This window comes from Magallana gigas, chromosome 2, assembly GCF_963853765.1.
Source record: "Magallana gigas chromosome 2, xbMagGiga1.1, whole genome shotgun sequence".
NCBI classification, from domain to species: domain Eukaryota; kingdom Metazoa; phylum Mollusca; class Bivalvia; order Ostreida; family Ostreidae; genus Magallana; species Magallana gigas.
In genome coordinates, this window is record NC_088854.1 from 1,822,186 (window position 1) to 1,847,103 (window position 24,918).

At 35.6% G+C, this 24,918-nt stretch overlaps 2 protein-coding genes across 19 annotated transcripts in view; one reads left to right on the forward strand and one right to left on the reverse strand.

The window, feature by feature from the left end:
- Positions 1 to 4,758: 4,758 nt before the first annotated feature.
- Positions 4,759 to 10,268, reverse strand: LOC105346851 (trafficking protein particle complex subunit 2-like). Of its 12 annotated transcripts, none has more exons than XM_066074456.1 (6): positions 10,116 to 10,268; positions 7,995 to 8,097; positions 7,134 to 7,286; positions 5,727 to 5,874; positions 5,089 to 5,174; positions 4,759 to 4,961 (listed from the first exon to the last, which is right to left on the reverse strand). In XM_066074456.1, exons 3-6 carry the CDS (start codon positions 7,227 to 7,229, stop codon positions 4,863 to 4,865), a joined length of 429 nt encoding a protein of 142 aa, XP_065930528.1. In that variant the 5' UTR covers positions 7,230 to 7,286; positions 7,995 to 8,097; positions 10,116 to 10,268; the 3' UTR covers positions 4,759 to 4,862. The 12 variants fall into 12 exon arrangements, with proteins under 12 accessions (XP_065930528.1, XP_011453890.1, XP_011453894.1 ...); XM_011455588.4 differs by having other exon boundaries at positions 7,995 to 8,173; positions 10,126 to 10,263; XM_011455592.4 differs by having other exon boundaries at positions 10,126 to 10,262.
- Positions 10,269 to 15,039: 4,771 nt separating this feature from the next.
- LOC105346877 (pericentriolar material 1 protein) overlaps positions 15,040 to 24,918 on the forward strand; it is a 29,138-nt gene continuing 19,259 nt past the window's right edge. For 2 of the 7 annotated variants that reach the window (XM_066074458.1, XM_066074462.1), the window contains exons 1-16: positions 15,040 to 15,138; positions 17,399 to 17,552; positions 18,142 to 18,378; positions 18,994 to 19,185; positions 19,318 to 19,416; positions 19,532 to 19,624; positions 19,912 to 20,043; positions 20,286 to 20,306; positions 21,240 to 21,497; positions 21,972 to 22,076; positions 22,921 to 23,014; positions 23,103 to 23,227; positions 23,654 to 23,879; positions 24,013 to 24,154; positions 24,290 to 24,451; positions 24,651 to 24,806. In XM_066074458.1, the coding sequence (XP_065930530.1) occupies positions 17,403 to 17,552; positions 18,142 to 18,378; positions 18,994 to 19,185; positions 19,318 to 19,416; positions 19,532 to 19,624; positions 19,912 to 20,043; positions 20,286 to 20,306; positions 21,240 to 21,497; positions 21,972 to 22,076; positions 22,921 to 23,014; positions 23,103 to 23,227; positions 23,654 to 23,879; positions 24,013 to 24,154; positions 24,290 to 24,451; positions 24,651 to 24,806 (2,192 nt within the window). In that variant the 5' untranslated portion in view covers positions 15,040 to 15,138; positions 17,399 to 17,402. The remainder of the gene's footprint in view (positions 15,139 to 17,398; positions 17,553 to 18,141; positions 18,379 to 18,993; positions 19,186 to 19,317; positions 19,417 to 19,531; positions 19,625 to 19,911; positions 20,044 to 20,285; positions 20,307 to 21,239; positions 21,498 to 21,971; positions 22,077 to 22,920; positions 23,015 to 23,102; positions 23,228 to 23,653; positions 23,880 to 24,012; positions 24,155 to 24,289; positions 24,452 to 24,650; positions 24,807 to 24,918) is intronic. The other 5 variants (XM_066074461.1, XM_066074460.1, XM_066074463.1 and 2 more) reach the window with 5 other exon arrangements.

Consider the following 24,918-nt stretch of genomic DNA (forward strand, 5'->3'; position numbering starts at 1 on the left):
GTATGTGGCCAGTACTTCATGGCCGAATCTAGATTATCCCCCGGGGTTGGGGTAACTATACTATGTGGCTAGTACTTCATGGCCGTTTCTAGATTACCGGGGCGGGGGTAACTATACTATGTGGCTAGTACTTCATGGCCTGATCTAGATTACCCCACGGGGCGGGGGTAACTATACTATGTGGCTAGTACTTCATGGCCGGATCCAAATAACCCCACGGGGTGGGGGTAACTATACTATGATGGTAGTTTTTCATGGGCAATCAGTTTTTAGAACGCAGTTCGCAGTTCGCAATTGAATAGTGAACTGCGTTCTATAGAACGCAGTTCGCAATTCAAAATTTAGTGCGATTGAATAGTGAACTGCGTTCTATAGAACGCAGTTCGCAATTCAAAATTTAGAATTCATATTTGGGGCCCGCTTGCCTTATATGCAATTGAATAGTGAACTGCGTTCTATAGAACGCAGTTCGCAATTCAAAATTTAGAATTCATATTTGGGGCCCGCTTGCCTTATATGCAATTGAATAGTGAACTGCGTTCTATAGAACGCAGTTCGCAATTCAAAATTTAGAATTCATATTTGGGGCCCGCTTGCCTTCTATGCAATTGAATAGTGAACTGCGTTCTATAGAACGCAGTTCGCAATTCAAAATTTAGAATTCATACTTGGGGCCCGCCTGCCTTTTATGCAATTGAATAGTGAACTGCGTTCTATAGAACGCAGTTCGCAATTCAAAATTTAGAATTCATACTTGGGGCCCGCTTGCCTTATATGCAATTGAATAGTGAACTGCGTTCTATCTAGAACGCAGTTCGAGTTCGAAATTCAAAATTTAGAATTCATATTTGAGGCCCGCTTGCCTTATATGCAATTGAATAGTGAACTGCGTTCTATCTAGAACGCAGTTTGCAATTCAAATTTAGAATTCATATTTGGGTAGTTTTTAGCTCACCGAAACGAAGTCGGGGGGAGCTTATGCTATACCCTCGGCGTCGGCGTCACAATATCAAGTATACGTAAATTAGTGGCCAATGAACCTATCAATACAAAATGTTTATTAAAATTGCACTTCAATGAATATTTAATTTCGTGGATCAACTAAACAATGATCCACGAAATTCATATCCTTATCTAGTGACACACCAGTAACTATATTTTTATTCATATGCACTGATAATAAATGAAAATAATATATATATTTCAAAGTACATTTTATTTATTTTTTATCCATGCTTGCGTGCATGCATATTTCAGCATGCGCAGTCTAATATTTCCGGACACGACTTCCTACTAGACTGTGAAACTTGCAAAGTTGCGTTAGCGCGACGGCGTGTTAAGCAAAGTTGTGTTAGCGCGACGGCGTGTTGTGCAAAGTTGTGTTAGCGCGACGGCGTGTTGTGCAAAGTTGCGTTAGCGCGACGGTGTGTTGTGTACATGTGTTAGCGCAATGTCTCGTTTATCTGAACGCGATGTCGCGCTAATGCAAATGGCCCTATCCGGACACCATACAGATCTCAAAAACTATAGATTACTGCATCACCAAATTTCACAGTGGTAGTGAAATACCACTAGTAGATGCCCCTGAAAATTTCGGTCCCAAAAAATGAATTGCGAACTGCGTTCTAGAACGCAGTTCACTATTCAATTGCATATAAGGCAAGCGGGCCCCAAATATAAATTCTAAATTTTGAATCGCGAACTGCATTCTAGATAGAACGCAGTTCACTATTCAATTGCATATAAGGCAATCGGGCCCCAAATATGAATTCTAGATTTTGAATTGCGAACTGCGTTCTAGATAGAACGCAGTTCACTATTCAATTGCATATAAGGCAAGCGGGCCCCAAGTATGAATTCTAAATTTTGAATTGCGAACTGCGTTCTAGATAGAACGCAGTTCACTATTCAATTGCATATAAGGCAAGCGGGCCCCAAATATATATGAATTCTAAATTTTGAATTGCGAACTGCGTTCTAGATAGAACGCAGTTCACTATTCAACAATTTGAATTGCGAACTGCGTTCTAGATAGAACGCAGTTCACTATTCAATTGCATATAAGGCAAGCGGGCCCCAAATATGAATTCTAAATTTTGAATTGCGAACTGCGTTCTATAGAACGCAGTTCACTATTCAATTGCATTTAAGGCAAGCGGGCCCCAAATATGAATTCTAAATTTTGAATTGCGAACTGCGTTCTAGATAGAACGCAGTTCACTATTCAATTGCATATAAGGCAAGCGGGCCCCAAGTATGAATTCTAAATTTTGAATTGCGAACTGCGTTCTAGATAGAACGCAGTTCACTATTCAATTGCATATAAGGCAAGCGGGCCCCAAATATATATGAATTCTAAATTTTGAATTGCGAACTGCGTTCTAGATAGAACGCAGTTCACTATTCAACAATTTGAATTGCGAACTGCGTTCTAGATAGAACGCAGTTCACTATTCAATTGCATATAAGGCAAGCGGGCCCCAAATATGAATTCTAAATTTTGAATTGCGAACTGCGTTCTATAGAACGCAGTTCACTATTCAATTGCATTTAAGGCAAGCGGGCCCCAAATATGAATTCTAAATTTTGAATTGCGAACTGCGTTCTATAGAACGCAGTTCACTATTCAATTGCATATAAGGCAAGCGGGCCCCAAATATGAATTCTAAATTTTGAATTGCGAACTGCGTTCTATAGAACGCAGTTCACTATTCAATTGCATTTAAGGCAAGCGGGCCCCAAATATGAATTCTAAATTTTGAATTGCGAACTGCGTTCTATAGAACGCAGTTCACTATTCAATTGCATTTAAGGCAAGCGGGCCCCAAATATGAATTCTAAATTTTGAATTGCGAACTGCGTTCTATAGAACGCAGTTCACTATTCAATTGCATATAAGGCAAGCGGGCCCCAAATATGAATTCTAAATTTTGAAATTCTAAATTTTGAATTGCGAACTGCGTTCTATAGAACGCAGTTCGCTATTCAATTGCATATAAGGCAAGCGGGCCCCAAATATGAATTCTAAATTTTGAATTGCGAACTGCGTTCTATAGAACGCAGTTCACTATTCAATTGCATATAAGGCAAGCGGGTCCCAAGTATGAATTCTAAATTTTGAATTGCGAACTGCGTTCTATAGAACGCAGTTCACTATTCAATTGCATATAAGGCAAGCGGGCCCCAAGTATGAATTCTAAATTTTGAATTGCGAACTGCGTTCTATAGAACGCAGTTCACTATTCAATTGCCTATAAGGCAAGCGGGCCCCAAATATGAATTCTAAATTTTGAATTGCGAACTGCGTTCTATAGAACGCAGTTCACTATTCAATTGCATATAAGGCAAGCGGGCCCCAAGTATGAATTCTAAATTTTGAATTGCGAACTGCGTTCTATAGAACGCAGTTCACTATTCAATTGCCTATAAGGCAAGCGGGCCCCAAGTATGAATTCTAAATTTGAATTGCGAACTGCGTTCTATAGAACGCAGTTCACTATTCAATTGCCTATAAGGCAAGCGGGCCCCAAGTTTGAATTGCGAACTGCGTTCTATAGAACGCAGTTCACTATTCAATCGCACTAAATTTTGAATTGCGAACTGCGTTCTATAGAACGCAGTTCACTATTCAATTGCGAACTGCGAACTGCGTTCTAAAAACCGATTGCCTTTTTCATGGCCGGATCTAGATAATCCATGGAGTGGGGGTAACTATACTATGTGGGTAGTTCTTCAAGTGCGGATCCAGATAATCCAACGGGTGGGGGGTAAATATACTATGTGGGTAGTTCTTCATGGTCGGATCCAGATCATTACCCGGAGTGGGTTGGAGTAACAATACTATAAATGAATTATTGGGTTTTAACATATTTCATTCTTTTGGATGTTGATGATAAGAGGATTGGGTACAAGTTTGTGAATCCTACAACGTTCTCCCCTTTATAGTTTTAACACAAAACAATATTTAATATCTAAAATATATACAAATTTACTAAAGATAATTAAAACAAGCAAATAACCGAAACAACCACAGTTGATATATATATATATTTACAAAAACCACTTTAATGAATATTTTATAATTAAAATCAAATAATAAACGACATGCAATAATTCTTTATATAAACAATTGCACTATGGATTTTTTTCTCTGTACTAAACATTTGAGTCATTTATACCATTTCTTTATTTTTTTTTTCTAGGAGTAAAGAATTCTATCCAATCACATCCACTGGGACAAAAGACGATTTTTAGATGATCAATCTACACTTAGTGACGCTATGATTTAAACATATTTTATTGATTTGATATGAACATATTTCAAAGAAAACAAATTGTTCACGCACAAGTTCTGACAACTTAAATAACGAGGTCCTCACAATATTTTGTTGATACTCAAATGGATACTTTGATTCATATTATAAATGAGTATATGTACTTTGCAGTATTGCTCTCAAATAGGCAGGTGCCATATAATGATAAATTTTATATTCTAAATACCTTATTTTGACTCACCTATTTGTAAGCAATTCCCACCCAGTTTCATATTAATAAAAAGTGAATTAAATTTGATTTTTCCAAGGAAAAAAGGAAAATGGTCATAATTTTCCATGTAAATTAACATCAGTTTGTGCATTCCTTAGCAACAATTCTAACAAGTAAAACTGTGATCTTTATACATTGGTGGCAAGAGAATCACAAGATAGCGCTGTCTTCAGTGCCTAGGTACAATTCATTCAGAAAGGCAAGAATCAATCACTAAGTTACATGGACACATTTATTCACACATCTATTACAATCACATCTTATAACAGTCATATTGCACACAATGAAAGTCAATAACGGTAAACAATACAACAGTTCTATCCAGTGAGATATTTTCTTCCATACAGCTGAACTTTTTTCTCAAAAGCTGGTGAAACAATGGGTTTGTTGATTTCATAAAATGGGTTCATGGAATGCTGCAAATAAGATATTTCATTGAGAAAACTCAATAAAAAACAAAACTTATGTCTAATATTTTTTCCCATCTTATTTCTTAATTAAGGTAATTTAATGGTTGGGTTTAATTTCCAAAAACATTCCTACCTTGATATACATCTCGTATGTCTCAGTGAAGAAATTCTTAATACCATCTTCATTTTTCACATCATGTAACATCATAAATCTCATTCCTATCACTTTGTTAAGCAGCATAACTTTGTGCCAATGTAAATTCAACATAAGTCAAGAGTCAGCACTATTCATGCCTTATTCACAGTTACTGAATTTCCAGTGTGTTTATTAATGCAGAAAAATGGGAGTGGGTTAAATTAAAATGAAAATCCATTAATAATCTTACAAATTAACACTACCAAGTACTGTAAATACCTAATTAAACATGAGGAGTGAATATCCATGTTAAATCGCGAGAGGCGCATCTTGCAGATTTTAAAATCTCGCTTTTATTTTTCTGACAGATGTAAACTAATGAAACTTTGATAAAATTCTGGTGTTCGCGATTTTATCTCTGCGCGATTTGATGCAAAAGGGTTAAATTGCAGAATTAAATACTCGCAAAAAATAAGGAATCTACAGTATTAAATTTCAAATGCATAACTAATTAATTTTTCTTTCTTGAAAATTATAATTTTAAAGATTTCCTCTGTAAATGTAATGTTCTAATTTAAGGAAGGGTCACACACAGACAGTAGCCTGCACATACAGTAAGATCATAGGAAGGATACTGCTTGCGGTGACGAAGGCGGACACGAACCACTCATTAAACTTATCCACGATTTTGAGGTACATATTATTGGTGGTCCACACTTGTTCATCTACCAGGTCCAGCGCCTCATGAGCTACGAACTGGTTCAGGTGTCTGTGGTCATCCTTCTGCGAAAAACAAAACAAGCTGCCTCTAAAAGTATTCTAACAGCTTGTAACAATACTAACGTACATGTCATCATGTACTCGTACAACGTGAATGTGTTAGATTTACACCAATCTGATCATACCAAAAAACCAATTATATTGAACTGAATATTTTAATTAGCACTTATGAATAAAACATGTGTGATGTGATAAAAATCAGCTTTGATCCAACATTAGTTTGTCACTAGACAGCTTCCCAACAAAATTTAATTCATTAATCAAATTTAATTAATATTAACAGTTGATTGAGAAAGAGAAAATTAAAGAACTAAAGTACTGTCGGCAGTTCATTTTATTGATTATTATCAATTTTAAAATTAACGATATGTTATTTTGCCTTGCACGTAGTTTCTAATCTGTATTTGAATTTCGCACATTTTTATAATATGAATTCTGGAACTTTTCTGACAAGAATTTCGAGAAAACCCCATATGAATCATGTTGTGTAATATTTAAAGATAGAATTTATTCCATCAAACTGTTTATCAGTAATCTAAATGTTTCTAAAAATTGTAAACATCTGGATCTAAGCAATATTGAACTCTAGTCTCGTACAACCAGACGCTCGGCTGTCTCCTTCAATATCCGACAAACAGAGAGACTCACTGTTTGTCAGAGATTTATGGAGACAGCCGGGCGTCTGGTTGAACAAGACTATATTTAACTCTGGAGTAGGAATACACGGAACTACAAAAAAAAATTCAATTGTTTGTACTATATAAAATCTGACTATTTTCAAGGTATTTATAAATACGTTTCTTTTAAAAACAATGGTACAGCATACAGTACACCGAATTTATCTATTATTTTCAAGATCTACGTCTTGTCAGCGGTGATGATTTGTGCTTAGGTCCAAACACTGTTTCACTTTCGGTTTGCCAGAGTAACTGCATAGGAGAGTTGATTAAAATCAACTCCCAAAAATCTATATCTTAAAAGCCCAGATTTTCAATTTGTTATGTATAGATAATAAAAAAGTGCTCTTTTAATCCACTTATTATTTTTCAAACATTCATCATCAATTTTTTGCTTTCTTAAATGGTGTTACATTTGAATGGCGGTGAGTTTGTATAGGGGTACAAAACTTTGGTTGTGAGGGAGCTGACAACATGGAGATGATGGACAATGGGAAGAGTTGTCTGTAATTCCTGCTTTGCTCACGTCAGTAAATGTCTCACTGTAAATCATATTATCATTTATTTCTTCAGAACAAAAAGTACCTTCGGTTCAGCTGCCCTGTTTGGTGGACAAAACTCCATCTCAAAAATTGGATTGTCCAGGTGTCCAACAATTACAAAGTAATAATTTCCCGACATGATAAACGATGTGCTCTATTGATTGGAGATTCTGGTTTACTTACAGCCTCATTAAATCTGGAAAACATAAAGAAAATTATTCACTTTTAAAAATATAAACACCAGATGTCAAAACTATACACTGAAAAAATAATATTTATGTTCAAATATATTTCCACAGGCTGTTCATAAATGATCTTTTATCATAAAGAGATAAACGTGTGCGAGACTCGTATCACTTAAAACCGTAAATGCAAATGATAAAGTCGTCATACAACGTTTTGAAAGTCATTATTGACAGATGCTGACAGAATCGTTACGCTGTAAGATATCAGAATGATCGACTACGCAGCTGTCAATTTCCATTTATTTTGTTTTCAACTGTTCAAGCGTCTTTTTGTTTATCGTGTACTGCAAAAGTTATTTATTCATGTACCATTTATCTAAATTTCATCAAATATACTTGAGCAGAATTATATAGATTATACAAATAAATTAGTGAATAGTGATTACCATGTTTACGCCCTCAAACCATCGAACTTACTGAAGAGAAAACTCGAAATGAATTTTTTTTTTACTGTAATTCCGATCCCGATTGTAATTGGCATCTAGTTTATGATCTTTGAAATCTTTATCTAAATCTAAAGTTAAAGTCATTTTACAATAACCCATTTGTGACAACCCTCTTTCTTTTATGAAATTTCTAAAACAAAAAAACCCCTCAGCTTTAAAATAAGTACATCATTAAAAGATTAAAATAATATTTTAAAATCAGGCAATATTTACCTTTCTACAAATGGAAAAGTTGGAGAGGAAGGAGACGGCAACAAGAATCAGGATGATAAGCAATGGAATGAGGAAGCCTAGAATTGTGAGCATCCTGAGAAGTCTGGGGAGAAAAGACGATCGCAATCTGTTACATTTGTTGGGCCTCGTACATCAGAGGACAATTTTTTAAAACTTGCCTGGAAAAAAGAAACATCCCCTTTGCAGAGACTGTATGGAATTACAGTGTATTTAGCAAAGGAGTTGCATACTACCTAAGCTTCAAAGTTCTTTTCTATAAGTAAGTTTAAGCTTAAGGTAAAAATTTGCTTTGATAAAATTGGGGGATAGGCTAGCTCTCTGTCCACTCCCATTACTTTGTGCCTGCACTAAATACATTCACAAAGCTATATCACATATTAATTACGGATAGACATGGTATACACAATAAATGGATGCAGGGAACACGACTATAAATCCCGTAATACAGACACATGGAGAATGATTAGACTAAAGAGGGGACCCAGAAAAAAAAACCCCATAAAACATGGATAGAGTATAAACCCAGAACATATGGAACATGTATTGGGCATAGACACTTGGAACATGGATATGACATAACCCAGAACATAGACACCTGGAACATATATAGCTATATAGGGCATTAACCCAGAAAATAGACACTTGGAACATGGATAGGGCATAACCCAGAAAATAGACACTTGGAACATGGATAGGGCATAACCCAGAACATAGACACTTGGAAAATGGATAGGGTATAAACCAAAAAAATAGACACTTGGAACATGGATAGGGTATAAACAAAAAAAAATAGACACTTGGAACATGGATAGGGTATAACCCCCCCCCCCAAAAAAAAAAATTAGACACTTGGAACATGGATAGGGCAAAACCAAAAAATAGACACTTGGATCATAGATAGGGTATATACGAAAAAAAAATAGACACTTGGAACATGGATAGGGTGTAAAAAAAAAAATAGACACTTGGAACATGGATAGGGTGTAATCGAGAACATGTACACTTGGAACATGGATAGGGTATAATCCAGAACATAGACACTTGGAACATAGATAGGACATTAACCCAGAAAAAAAATCATTTAATATGAATAGGGCCATATCTTTAGTATTTTCCATTGAATCGATTCAATTGAAAATACTAAAGATATGGCGCTAGACACATCAATATAATACTTTTGACATTGAATATATTCACTTAATAAGTAAACACTGATATATGGAGACACGACGGTGACTTAACTACAGTCGGGGCATTTACACTTGGAACACACGTACACTTGTTAAGTTGGAACATTGATACACGTGAAGCACTGGTATGGGACTTGGAACAGAGAACGGGAAATCCCTGAAACATGCCACTGTACACATGAAATGCTAGTCCTAAAGTTCTCATAAATAGAACATACGTGTAGTCATAATACACAGCAACACACGAAACACAGAACAGTTCCAACACATATGCAGCTGGAACACCAATACTGTTGGAACCCCAGTTCACGTATAGATTATACCGCAATACACGAGGAGCACCTCATATACAAGAGGAAGATAGAAACCAGCTGGTATGTAAATACAGCCCGGAAATACACATATTGATCAACTAATCATAGGTTTATTGAATCAATGTTCGTTTCTTCCTCATTTTACCTTTGGGGTGCCGTGCAGTCAAGCAATAAATTCATACTTTCATTTCCACGATATCGGGTGCACTTCATACACAGACTTATAAACATGTATAGATAGTGGACTGTTGCATCTGCGGTTATGTGCGGTGTGAAATATCAATTAAGATCTAATTTTTTCCTGGTTTAGTTATATGATGGGATTTTTCATTGTGGAATTGTTGTTTAATTCCCTATACATTCCGCTGTGAATTTTACCGAACCTATGTAAACGAAATTACTTTAAATTGCGCAAGCATGCAATGATTTATGAACATACCTGGTAAAGTTAACCATTCCGGGTTTGATACAAGTGAAGTTTATCATGTACCAGAATATTCATTACCTTCATCTACCTAGATTGAGGAAGTGGCTGACCATCTTTATATTGAGTAACACATTGAGCCCCGCGGGTAAACAGTCTTGTATATACTTACCTGTATTTACCGTTTTTCCAGGGTAGCTATGTACAAACTACAGACGGACACCTGTCATGGCTGATCCAAGCTATAACGGGATGTGTATATATAGAGTGCATGATTGTAAATAAATCGTTACATAACATATTTCACGTCGGTGTGAATGATCTAGATCTTAACCAACAGATAAGTTGGTTATCTAGAAACACATCAAGAGATAACATAATATTATGAGATAAATTGCGCAAAGTTTGCTCTGAAAGGTGAATTCTCACATATTGTAAACAAACTCGAATTAAGTGTCCGATATCTACGAAAACAAACAGTATAATGATTCCACAAGTTTAGAATAACTAAGTAAACAATAGAGTAAGTTTATTTGTCAGACCCATACCCTCAACCCCCCACCCCCCACCCTCTTACAGACATGCGCACGCGCATACAAATATCTATATTTTTTGCTTTACTCGTTGAGCACTACATCTCAATTTTATTTTTATACTTTTGCCAATTTCACGTGATTGAATATTTTCTAATGTTAAGTAATTAGTATAGCTATTTTCGACCACTTTCAGAACTGTTGTACGTGGCTTGCTCTGAAGTATATGATATACTTAACATATGATGGTACATGTTAGGCCATGCACTCAGACACGCAGTACACTGTCATAAGGTGTTTGATAGAATGCCACTGCTATCCTTAATGAACATTGCATATATAGTACATTACATAATTAGTTTATGTCTAAATGTCCGGTATTATGATACAAACATGCGCATGTATTCACGTAAACAAAAACAACGCAAAGTTAAAGTGCAGTTAACACGTGACGGATGCATTGTATATGATGCTATATACATGTGTGTTGCGTGTGTGTGTCGGGGGGGGGGGGGGGTGAGTCCGAACCCTCCCTACCTCCGCTCCACCCGTCCCATCTTTATCTACTCTTGACGTTCATTCTCCCTCAGTGTAAATGTCTAAGATAGGATAGGAGATGAATTTCGTTATCCATGTTTTTATTTGTTTCACTCAACCGAATATATATTATTTACAATAATAACAAAAACACATGATTAGTGAAGGAAGCGCTTATTTGCTGCATTTATTTACACGCACAAATACATAAATTAGATAGATTCTTTAAACTTCTTTCTGAAATAAAGCAAATTACGATTTATTATGCACTGTCCTTTGATTTTTAGATGTCATTAAAATAACAAGTGGGTGGGTGAGGATTGTGTAAGTGCGGCAAAGAAAAGCCTTCGAATTAGTGAAGATCGTGCTCTACTTGAATACCTGTTATACAGGTTATACGCTATAAATAGTAACTAATGGCTAAAGGTTCAGATATATAAAAGCAAAACATATAACACGTGTTCTGGTACCTATGATAAATTAATTTAATTCATTGTGCAGATCTAACCATTAAAGATAAGAGAGTTTTAAGCATACCTTCATACTTCTACACACAACCAAATGTGTTTACATTTCAACAACTATTTAATACTTATAATAAAGTACCGTTGATTAATCTGTGTAAATTAATTAAAGTTCGAGAAAGTTAGCTCTCTAGGTTAACTGCCAATCATACTTTTTTCTCTTTTCCCTTTTTTCACTTTTGTATTTTCATTCTCCAATGCGTGCAATGTATTATATGTATTATTGTTCAATTGGTTCTTCTCAACACTGTAGTTTATGCAGTTCAGAGAATAAAGATTATTGTTATTGTCAGTTGGAGATGACAAAATGGAATAAAACAGGACATTGAGTTGATTCGTCACGACCCAGCTATACACTGGAAATAATATACATGCATTGTAGTGAAGGGTATAACAAATCGTCACGACCCAGCTATACACTAGAAATGATATACATACATTGGAGTGAAGGGTATAGCAAACAGCTGATTTTGGCCTTGGGCAACATTTATGATCTTATGTCCAACAATTACCATCAATGTATTTTAGACGACCAAATGCTTTTACATTTTTTTAAATCCTTGTAAAAAAAATAGCTGTTATTATATAATAACCTATGTAAATTTATCGATATTATGAATAATAAGAGAGTCAACTCTCCAAGCGGATGTGTACAGTGTACACTCTTGCCTTTTTGTCCAATATTGTCTGTATTGTATATTTCCTCTATGTTGTTTTATACAATATGAGAATAAATAATCAAAGTACTGAAGTACTGAAAGCCGGGCTCTTTTGGTGTGTCTTTATACTTCTTGTGTAGTAAAGACTGAAAATCTCTCTCTCTCTCTCTCTCTCTCTCTCTCTCTCTCTCTCTCTCATGCTTTTAATGTCGGCAAAGCATCAAAGAGCAACCACATTTTGTAAGCGGCTATAAACAAAAAATATGTCTGTCTAGTAGAAGTTAAAAAGTTCAACAGTTGCTGCCTTGAATTTTGCAACAAGCATTATATATTCAATCCCCGTTTCTTCATCGCGCAGCAAAGTAGTTCATGGAAATTCATGCGCATTATATGTGTCCAAAATGCATAGTAATGTTTTAAAAACACGTTATGAATAAGAAAACTAACAAAGATAGACAATTCATTCGAAATTTTAAAAAAAGAAACAAAATGCCAACACGACAAAACGCTCTTTGTGTAACTATTTGGTATAGCGGAAACCTTACATTGACGCTGTTTGGTTTTTTGTTTATTTGTGCTATTTATAGTAACATTGGCGATTTGCCTGCCTATAGCCAGGACTCTGCTTTCAGCAGAGCCCGGCTAAAAATGACTAAAAGAATAAAACAACCCATATACCCTCATACGCAGTCAATAACTGCATGTCAATGTAAAGTATGTCGGTTGTAATACAACAGTACCCAGTGTAATACGACACTGTCTCCATAACTCGACAGTGTACACGTACTGATGATACGGCATTATCCTTGTAATACAACAGCGCCCCTGTAATAAGACAGTGTACACGTAATACGGCAGTATCCACGTAATACAACAGCACCCCTGCAATTAGACAGTGTACACGTAATACGGCAGTATCCATGTAATACAACGGCGCCCCTGTAATTAGACAGTGTACACGTAATACGGCAGTATCCATGTAATACAACAGCGCCCCTGTAATTAGACAGTGTACACGTAATACGGCAGTATCCATGTAATACAACAGCGCCCCTGTAATAAGACAGTGTACACGTAATACGGCAGTATCCATGTAATACAACAGCGCCCCTGTAATTAGACAGTGTACATGTAATACGGCAGTATCCATGTAATACAACAGCGCCCCTGTAATCAGAGAGTGTACATGTAATACGGCAGTATCCATGTAATACAACAGCGCCCCTGTAATTAGACAGTGTACACGTAATACGGCAGTATCCATGTAATACAACAGCACCCCTGTAATAAGACAGTGTACACGTAATACGACCAATCACTTTATTAATTTGCATAGGGAAAGTATTTACTAATATTTTAGGTACACGCATTGAACATTTGGCAGATGATATCTCACTTATTAAAGAAAGTCAGGCGGGATTTAGGAAAGGGTTTTCCACACTTGACAATATTCTAGTTCTGCAGTTTTTAACTCATACACTGATCAACAGCAAAACGAAATTATATTCTGTGCATTTGTAGATTTCAAACAAGCTTTTGATACAGTATGGATGGATGGGCTCTGGTACAAACCTCATAAAGTGGAATAAATGGTAAATGTTTTACATACATAAAAAATATGTACAAATGTATAAAGTCAAAAATATGTATTAATGGTTTTTCATCTGATCTTTATACTTGTAATGTCGGTGTACGACAAGGAGAAAATTTATCCCCATTCTTGTTTTCCTTGTATATTAATGATCTAGAAGATTATTTGTAAAATAAAAACGTAACTGGTCTGTCTACAATTACTGAGGGAATTGAAAAAGAACTTTTTTATATTTAATGTTTATATTATGTTATATAACTATGTACCTATACTTTTTAATAAGGGACAAATATTAAATCTGTGGCTATGCTCTTTAAAAAATGTTTTAGATAAATGCGGACTCATATGTATGGAGTGGTCATGAATCATACCATTATAACTCCAGTTGGATTAAGACAACTATTTAAACCAAAGGTTAAGAGATCAATTTTTACAAAAATGGCATAACGATATTCAGGAATCGACTAAGGGTGTTGATTATATGTAGAATATTTAAAACAAATTTTGAATGTGAACGAAATAGGAAGGTGTGGTACTGTTGAAAGAAGTGAACGTTAATGTAATTTGTGTAATTGTACCACAAAATTGGTGATGAATTTCATGTTATATTAGAATGCAATTGCAAGCCATTAAGTAAATTAAGAAGTCAGTTTTTAGATACATATATTACTGTTTTTCTCATAACACTAAAAAGTTCTATGAAATCATGTCTTCAGTTAATTATGTTACATTAAGAAAATTGTGTTTCTTTATTTAAAAAATTAATCATACTGTTCGTTCACCCCACTTACTTTCTTGACCTTTACAACTACATGTATATTGTATATATGTAAATATGTTTGGTCTTCTTTATGTACCTCTTGTACCATTATATGGTGTTGAGTGAAAAATAAACTGAAACTAAAACTGACAGTATCCATATCCATGTACATAATACAACAGCGTCCATGTAGTATTAGACAGTGTACACTTCTGACTATTTGTTTCTAAGTCGCAGTGTTTTAATGTACTTATATTTTATACGATCACTCTTTTCAACAACGCGAAGCAGGCCTATTTTAGATCGGGATCGACAATATAAATTAGTAAAAAAGCTTCCGACAATGAATATAACTCATAATACATAGTTATTATAAAGCTAAATTAATTTTTTGAAATTAAATATGAATATAATTTTATTTTTTACAGTGAAACATTGCAAAAATTTTGATATCATTTCAAAATATTTGAAATAATGTTTTTGTAAATTTTAGCAATTCATCCGCAGCGTCAAAATGGCTTCCATGGAATTTCTGCTGAACGCTGAGCAGTAATGCAGAAACACTTAATTTGAATTTACATCAGACAAAATGTAAGAAGCAACTGATTGCACATGTTGTTTGTGTGCTTATTTCACTTATTCAATCAATCTGTACAGCAGATTTTGCTGTCATTAATTTTTGAATGAGAAACTTGTGCACGCTTTCGGTTATTTTCGGTCCCAGTTTCGGCATGTAACCGCTTGCACTAACAGATATGTATATTGATTTTTGAAGTATATCTGACCACAATGTCTACCAAGTTTTGTTTGTTATACAGATGTTTTGTTCTTTATTGGAATCTAAGTGTATTACAATTCAAGTAAAATAAACTTATCTACATGCAGACCGAATTTTCTCGGAATCCGTCACCATATAAAAACATGCAAATGAAATCCATTGTATAAATATTTAAAAATATAAAATGTTAACGGTGTGACTGTTTGGTTGAGCGCAGATATTTATCGTTTGAAATGCAGACAGTAGGATCCGCCTGCCTACTCAAATCATAAAGCTTCCTAAAGCGTTGCTGCTCAGTTTACACAGAGATATAAATAACAGAGATTGGCAACTGATCTAAATCTTGCGGTCCCTACTGGTACTGTACCAGTTATCGGCTAAACTGAGAGTTCGGGTTTATAGCACGCGACAATCCAAGATTTTTTAATTCAGTCGTCTCTTTCGAATAAAGAAAAGTAAGTTCGCTTGAAAACTTTCTTGAATATGTTTTATACATGAGCTTAAACGATCATTGTTTACCGCTGATTTTACATCTTTGCACTTTCAGCAGTGGGGGAAGTGACGTAAAAAGTTAAAAATAGAATATTACCTCTTTGTGATACGTTATTATATCCCTTCTTTAATTTGACATATAAAATCAATACATTTAACATGTATAAACAAAATGAATTCACGAATTTCCGAGAGATTTGTAGCACAATTGAACGCCTGATTGCATAATTATGTATTGAATAGTATACAATTTGGTGTATTACCGTATGATAATAAACGAATTATTTTATGAGTTTTGTTTATAATGTATCATGACCCCGAATACTTTAGTCTGACCTCACAAGGGGCATAATTCAAACTACATTTAGCAGAGTATAAAATCAACATGAACACGGATTTTTATTATGTTAATATCACGAAGCCGATAACTGGTACAGTAAATCGTAAAAACACGGCAAATTTGGGGCGTTCTTAAAAGCACAAAAACAAGATGTTTTGGGTTCTAAATAATGATATAAACTAACAGATTGATAAATGAGGAGTTCATTGTTTAAAGTATGTCAAGTTTTATCCAAAAATATCAAGAAATAAGAATTTACGAAAAGAAAACGTTAAATTTTAGCCGATAACTGGTACAGTGCCAGTATTGTAAAGTGTTCCCAGTTTATATCAGTATATCTTTCTAATAAACAATTATATCGAAATATAAACAGCTAGTAAAACCTATTACCAAAACATTCAAAATATTATATTTTCATGAGTTTATGTCATATAAATAATATTAAAATAGGAGTTTTAGGAGGCAATTGGCTACCCAGCATCCGAGATTTCGCCAATGTTTTAAAGCTGACCAATTTATTTTTTATGTATTAATCTTATTTTTCAATTTTTTGTTTCAAAAATGTCTAAAACCTATGCACACTTTTCATTAAAACAATATACCTTTGTTTTATAAAACGTTATAGTTGTGTCTTCGGAAATAGTTGAAGAAAAGTGTGTGATTCCGAATCTTTAATTTCTTCTCAATGCTTATCCATTTCATAAGTTGAAAGATTTTCTATTTATACTTTATTCAGTGTCTATAAATGATCGATACCTTAATGTTAATGTTTTTATTTTCCATCTTATGATTTGATAAAACATGTGAATCTAATCTTATCTCCTTATTAAAGCACCGTTGAAACTTATCTGGTTTGCATAGTCAATTATTTTCATTTACATTACTTTCCATTGATTTGAAAACTTGGAAAGTCTTTAATAGACTTAATGGACAATAAACATAGAGCTAAGTCAAATCTCAGCAGAGACTTAAATATTTAGATGCCGTATATCCGGTATTTTTTGCAATGACCAAATTTTTGCTTTTTCCGCGATCTCTTATAAATCGCAAACTATTGAATAGGCAGAAATCATATTATGTATTATTTTCTATAAGAAACCTTTTAAATCGCAAAAAATTACTGACGCAAATGAAAATGAAAAACCAGATATACGGTAAAATGTGGAATGTATACATTTATATAGCCTTCTCATTGGGTTATTGCATACTGTACACTTAGGTTAAACTCTTCTCTTGTGTAGTGAAATGGCAACTGGTGGGCATCATTCGTTTAAGACTGCATCTACCGACCCACGACCAAGGCGAGGCTGGCAGAGGACTGCGAGTGCCTCAGATAAGGAGGACAACATCAGCAACCACAGCAGTAACCCTGTGGAGCACAGACCTAACAACTGGGTACATATCCCTCTCACCACTGTCAATCCTTGAACGTTCATTCATGTTATAGCGATTCTTGTTCTCATTTTATTTACCATTTTCATCAACAGCTTTTGTATGATCATATTGAAATCATATTGTTTCTTCACTATTCAAAGACAGAGTATAAAAATTAGTTCTTATTTCATTTCAAATAGAAAAAATTACATTACAAAAATACAAAAAATAAAATGTCATTACTGTAATTCCTTTGAAGTGTTTTTTCTCAGTTACTTAATACTTAATTGTTTGAAGTGGTTTTTGTCTAATATTTGCAGTTTCACCATTCATTGAAATAATCTGCCTTATTACATATTTCATTCAATTTATTATGCTAGTTAACATCTCCATTTTGTTAAAATTTCTCAGCACATTACTTCCGATCTTTAAGAAATTCATTTATTGCACAGTAAAAGAAAACCAACAACGTAAAGAATCCTTTTTCGATGAAAATAAAAGGAAATGGATTATATCTTTGTAGTGTACCTTCTTCTCTCTGTCAGGGTAGGCTTAGGCATGTAGTTAGTGTCGTCTTTCTCTTAGTGTATGTAGAATATTTTCAACCTAGGACTTTTCTGACTGGAAGCCCCGGGCTCCCATTGATAATACTAAACGCAGAAAGAAGGGCAACCCTGAGCGTGAGAGGGAGCAGTCATTGTGTCTCGACTCGCCACCTCCCTCAGACCAAACCCGCCGTACGCCCTCTACTTACCCCCGCACCCGAATAACCCCATCCACACCAACCTCACAAAGGGTAGCACTCGAAAATCTCCGTCAGCAATTAACTTTCAGTGATAATGAAGATGTAAGTATCACTGAGCGGGGAGGCATGCAACTTTCTTTTATCATGTCATTTTTAATAATATATTATAGAAGATAAAGGCACTGAAATTAAGATGTTCTTAGAGTTTAACAGGAAAAAACACAACCTCATATATTTTCAAATGTCTTCTTTTTTTCTTGCTTGCTAGTCTTGGCTTTATAACTTCTTTTCACATTTGTTTGATTTTCCATACACTTAATCATCATCTAACTTGAGTTCATAACTGCATAGTTTTCTAACATGATCAAGAGTCTTTTTGAAGAAAATATATGTAGGTGCTGAAAGATTTTTTATCACCTAATAGGTTTTGTATGACAGTTAAGTGTAAAATTGAAGAAAACTTGCCGTTACTCTGTTTAAACACACTTTTTCAGTGTATGTCATCTCTTTTAAATTTAGATAAAAGTTTGCAAAAGAAAAATGTAAAAGAGAACTTTATTTTTATAAGATAATACAGTAATTTACACTTACTTGCTTACTTTAAGGAATTGTGGATGTATTTTTTGATGGAATCTAAAAATATATTAACATAGAATTGTGAAACAATTGATGATAAGAGGTTAGAGTTTCTATACGTGTAGTTGATCCTATGTTTAGCAGGTAAGCAATGAAGGAGAGAAGAACAATGAAAGGAATATGCCTCTGCGACGAATCAACATTCCTAACTTCATGCGACAGGATGTCTCACGTTCTAGTGAGGAACTTGCAGTGCCACGAGAAACGGAAACCCGTCGATCACAAAGCATGTACACTAACAGCAGACGAGGGGAGCAGCCTGCAGTAGATGGGGTAAGGGTGTCTCCGTCAGTCCGTGCTGTCGACTTTGTTGAGTAAAATTTTAAAGATTAGAAAAAGGTTAGATGTTATATTGATACTTGATTGTCAGGGGATGTATTTTTTGTACACATTGATCTGTTTCAGTCGGACGGTGGTCAGATAGTGGGGAGATTGATGCAGATCAGGGACTACATCAAACAAGCCAAGTCCATGATGGATGCCCTCAACAAGGCGGGCTCCCAGGTAACAGGCACTCGGGCCTCCAGTGGGCAACCAAGTAATACCACTTGTGAACCGTAAACAAAGTTTGCATATCTTATACTGGATAAATTATTTGCTGTCATTTCTTTTGTTGTAGAAAAATGGAGAAGATGTTGGGAAATTACAAAAGCTATTGGACAATTTGCAAGAACAAGAAAGAGCCTACTTGTCTTTGCTTCAGCAGCTATTGGTACACTACTTCATGATTTGTTTTACTTTTTTATTTTGAAATTTCCTTTAGTAATTTAAAGTGAAAAATTATTGCTTTGGTGTTGTAACATTGGTCATGAAATTAAAAGGATTAAGATATACAGTGTATATTGTGTCCTGGAAACTTGTTTCAGTTGGTGCAGCTGTTTGTCAGCAGTTAAAAAATAATTTTTTTGTAGTACATGTAATAGACTTGTATTAGTAACTGAATTGTCAGTAATGTTATGAATGTAACTAGAGGCTTGATCTGTAAAATTGTTGTTTCAGTCGGTCAAAGAAGACAGCAGCTCATTCCTGGATTTGGTCAATCAGAGGGACACCACGCCCCGCCCCGAGTCCGCAGAGGACACCCAGTCAGTCGACCTCGACCTCCAGTCAGAGACATCAGAGGCCACCACAGTAAGTAGCTAGCACTATTAATATAATCAGGTCGAGGTCACTGAATACACTTGGATGAATATCAAATTTTGTATAAATTGTGTGTTGTTTAAAAAATTGATGAAATGTGCTTGTAAAAACTTGTGGAGTATTTCTTGGATAAGAGTTAGGTTGTGGAATATAAGACCAAGAACAGTTTTGAATGGAGAGAATTTAGAAATAATGATTTTTAAACAATTGAAACAAACTATGATCTTTCTCAGAATCCCAGGAGTCGACAGATGGTATGTTAATTGTAGCTTTATAGATGTCATTTGCACAAGCCTTTTGTTTGAAATATAAGAGGGTTCCTAAAACATGAAGCACTTGAATGATTCTATGGAGCTTTGTTCTATAACTAAAGGAGAAAACTCACAAATAATTTACTTATTTGCAGAAGAAATTCATATAAGTTTTGCAAAAGGCTATGCTACTGAACTTTTTATTTTATTCAGCTATGAATATAAAACTTAATGTTTCTGCAGTTATGAATATGATTGCTTTATTAATTGACACCTAATTTAATGAAGACTTTGCTGTATTTTCTTTGAAGCTGTTAGATATACAAAGCTTTTAGTGTCTGTTGGCAGTCAAACGTGCCTGAGAAATTAGTTGTTTTATAAGTTTAAATTGGTTCTACAATTTACTGTTTTATTTCTGCTTTGTTGTTTGTTAATGGAAAAAGTTTTGCTTTAAGGGAGAGAGAGAGAGAGAGAGAGAGAGAGAGAGAGAGAGAGAGAGAGAGAGAGAGAAAAGAGAGATTCTTAATTCTTGCTTTTCTTTTTAATATTATACATCACCATTGAGTGATGATTAGTATTGACTGATTGACTGAAAGAAGAACAGCGTGTTGATGACTGTTGTTTTGCATTTATTTCTCCTTCAATTTAAATGTGGAATTTACTAAAATTCACACATGATTTTAATTTACAAAAAAGGTAGATATACATGTAAAGATAGTTAGAATTCCGCAGAGTATTTCTGTGATTATAATGATTACACAACTTTTGCTGATGTACACGGTTTAGGGTAAAGAAAGATGTTTGTGTTTAACAAAGCTTACATAAAATGAGGTAAAACTAAATCAAAAATGAATAAAATCAAAGGATTTGAAAAAGAATTTACCTAATCTGAGAGAGATCTTGTTTACTGGTTATAAATCAGGATGACTGTTGCAGGCTAACCTGGAGGACATGTTATATAACCAGCTGAGTCGCGGGAGGAGCAGCACTGGCTCCCGTCCTCGGATTGAGGACAAGCTGGGAATGTTTGAGAATGGGGGCGATGATGAAGGAGAGGAGGAGGAAGAAGAAGAAGAGGAGGAGGAGGAGGAGGAGGAGGAGGAACAGGAGAGGAACTCAATGGTGTCAGATAGGGACAATACACTGGTGGATAATCCAGATGACAGTTCCAGACAGGAGTGGGAGGAGACAGATGTAAGTCAGTGTTTGTACCTCTAAGTTATCTGTACAGGGAGATTATCCAGGTGACAGCTCCAGACAGGAGTGGGAGAAGATAGATGTAAGTACCTGTAAGTAATCTATACAGGGATATAATCCAGAAGACAGCTCCAGACAGGAGTGGGAGGAGATAGATGTAAGTCAGTGTTTGTACCTGTAAGTAATCTATACAGGGATATAATCCAGACTACAGCTCCAGACAGGAGTGGGAGGAGATAGATGCAAGTCAGTGTTTGTACCTGTAAGTAATCTATACAGGGATATAATCCAGATGACAGTTCCAGACAGGATTGGAAGGAGATAGATGCAAGTCACTGTCAATTACAAAAAGAACTGACAGGTTACTGTCAATGCACTATGTTTTAATAAGGAGATAACTCTGTGTCAAAAGTATTTTCAGTGACTACAAAAAATTGTTTGTTGATTGTTGACATTGTTTGTTGTTGACAGCTTGCTGACCTGGAGGAGATCGCAGCTGGAGGAGACCTGGAGGGGATCCAGGCACTGCTGTTACAGGAGAGACTGCTCAGGAAGCTCAAGGAGCAGCAGGAACAGGTGAGCCAGCCCCAGCAAATCAACTCCCACCCACCCACCAACACCCCCTCCCTTACCCCTATCCCACCCAACAACCCAACCACAACACAAATGCTGGGGAATCATGTTAGACCATAAAAAAATTAATCTCTTGGTTCTCAGGCCAACATTTTTAGAAACAGATGCTGTCGGGCGGCGAAAACGATGTTTTAAAGCAAATAGATATTACCTTGCAATGAATGTATTGGAGTTATTAGCACAAACTTAATGAAATAAATAAGTCATCATGTTCTTCAAGAAAACCACAGTTACGAGGCTTGAGAAAGCCATGTGTTAAGCATAATGGGATATTTAGTATATTACAAGCTGCTGAAACTCTCTTCCTATATGAATTCCAGGATAAATGACATTCTTCTTCATATACCAAAACTAAAATCATTGCTGTCGCGATCATACCTTAACCACAGCGTCTCGTGTCTAGATTCAACAGCCATTTGCAATTTGTTATATTAAATCTGAATCACGATGTTTGCAATTATGTTCTTATTAAGTCAAGCATTTTACTGACTTGAGTATCTAAATTGCGGTCCTAAATCCGGATTTTTTTTCCGGAATAAGTAAGCGCACTTGGAACTTTTTCTTATTCATTTATAATAATAAAATTGGGCAATGTGCAATGTCAAATCAGATGCACGCGGGCCTGAGAACCAAGGAATTAATCTTTAATGGCCTTATATTTTGTGATCAAAAGTACTTTCCATAGTGATAAAATCGATAGTAGTTGATAAAGGTATTGAAGGTATATGAGTGATGTGCTTTAACTTAAATTATGCGAGCCTTTATATTTTTGTTATTTGTTGATAAGATGCAGGCTTTAAAGGGAAGACAAGCTGCATTACTTGCCATCCAGAGAGACGCAGAGCAGAAATTAGCTGAAGCGCGTAACTGGGGAAATGAAGGTAGGTTACACATGCTGCTACATGTGGTATACCTCAGATTGATTAGACTACACATGTTGTACACTACATGATTGAATGATTGGTTTAGCTGCAAGAGGAGCACAGAATATTCCAGTGGAGATTCCTGTAGAAATACAGAACTCTGGACGACAGGAGTCCGGCACAGAACTCAATGCTAGAAGAAACTACCTAAGAAATGAGTTCAAAGAACAGGTGAGCATTGCTATGGATGATCTGTTACTTATCAGTTTACTAATTTGATTCTATCAGTATTTTATTTCAGTAAATAATGTTGTTTAAATTGTTTTACATATCATTTTGCTAACTACATTACTTGTATGTGCACCTATGAAGATAAGATAACTGACTTGCAGACAAGTACTGTAAACGTATTATATTCAGACTGTACGATATTTGGCAGAAAATAGTTTTTGAACAAGTTAGTGTGGATTTGAATGAGTGTATTCCTGAATGTGACTTTTTTATACATATATGCATGGCATTTAGCGATGTACTTGATTTAGTGGAAGCCACATTCTGCCAAAAATGCTAAATAGAATACACAGCACACAAGTGACTGATTTTCAGAACACTGACTTGGTGTAGAGACAGAATAATCATATATATACTGATTTTCAGAACACTGACTTGGTGGAGAGACAGAGTAACCCTGAGGTGGAGGCTGCGGCGGTGGCAGCAAGCTCGGCGCTGGAGGAGAACAAACAGCAGCTACAGGGCAAGCTGAGGGAGCTACAGGACAAGAAGCACAAGATGGACTCCCTGTTACAGGAGCTCAACTCTCTCCGTGACCAGAGGAGCGAGGTCATGATACAGTTAAACAATGCCTCTGCTAACAATGCACAAGGTACTATAAAACCATCCTTTGTTCAACTGAAAGGTTTAAGTAATACATCAAACATGATTTTAAAAAATAAGGGTAAACTTTTCAAAAGTGTACAATTTCGTTTCCTCCAACTATATTTGACCTTGTTTTTCAGGAGCTGAAAGTTTGCCCCCTCCTGATGCCTCATCCTCGGGCATGCGTCTGAGCGCTGGGATCTCGGCGCTAGCGGAGGCTGACCAGACAGCTGCAGAGGCCCAGGAGTTACAGAGCATCCTGGAGGCCCGCGATAAACTCCAGTCAGTACATCTTATACTTGTACAAAACTGTAAACCATTCCATGGGCATCTTAGTTTATTCTGTGTTAAAATAATGTTATATTTTGTAAAAACATAACAAAAAAATGATTATTACCATGGTTTTATGTTTTGTAGAAAACTTCAGGAGGTGAAGGAGAGACTGAACCAGCTGAGGTCCTTGGTCCAGTATTATCAGACTTCTACTGCTAATGGGGAAGTGCCAGCAGTGGACGAGAGAACAGCATTCCAGAACATGATCGAGGGCTACGGACAGGGAATACCAGCCCAGAACATTGTGTAAGCTACTGACAGGATCATGACATCCTCAAAATAAAAATTCTGACTCTGCAAAATTATGCAATATAGAATAAGTAAAGAATATGATAAAGAATCCAAATTTACATGTGCATTATAAGGACAATAGTTAGAGTGTAGCTATATTAGAGTGTGTTGTAATTGAGAATACATTTAAATGAGACCTGTTTGTACTTTGTAGACAAGCCCAGGCCAGCGGTGGGGTGGAGCTACAGGCTAGTACAGTGTCCAAGTCTGATGAGGACAACCGCTCCCAGTCAGACAGCTCAGACACCCAGTCCAACCTGTCCAGCCTTGGACCGTGGGGGGACGATCCCGAGATCCAGGAAAAAGTCAGGTAAGGGCAGTAAAACATATCCAGAGAGCCAGGAGTAGACTGTATTGACATGTATATGTACGCCTCTTATTTCATCCACACTAAATAAAAATGAAACCTACGTTTACATGAA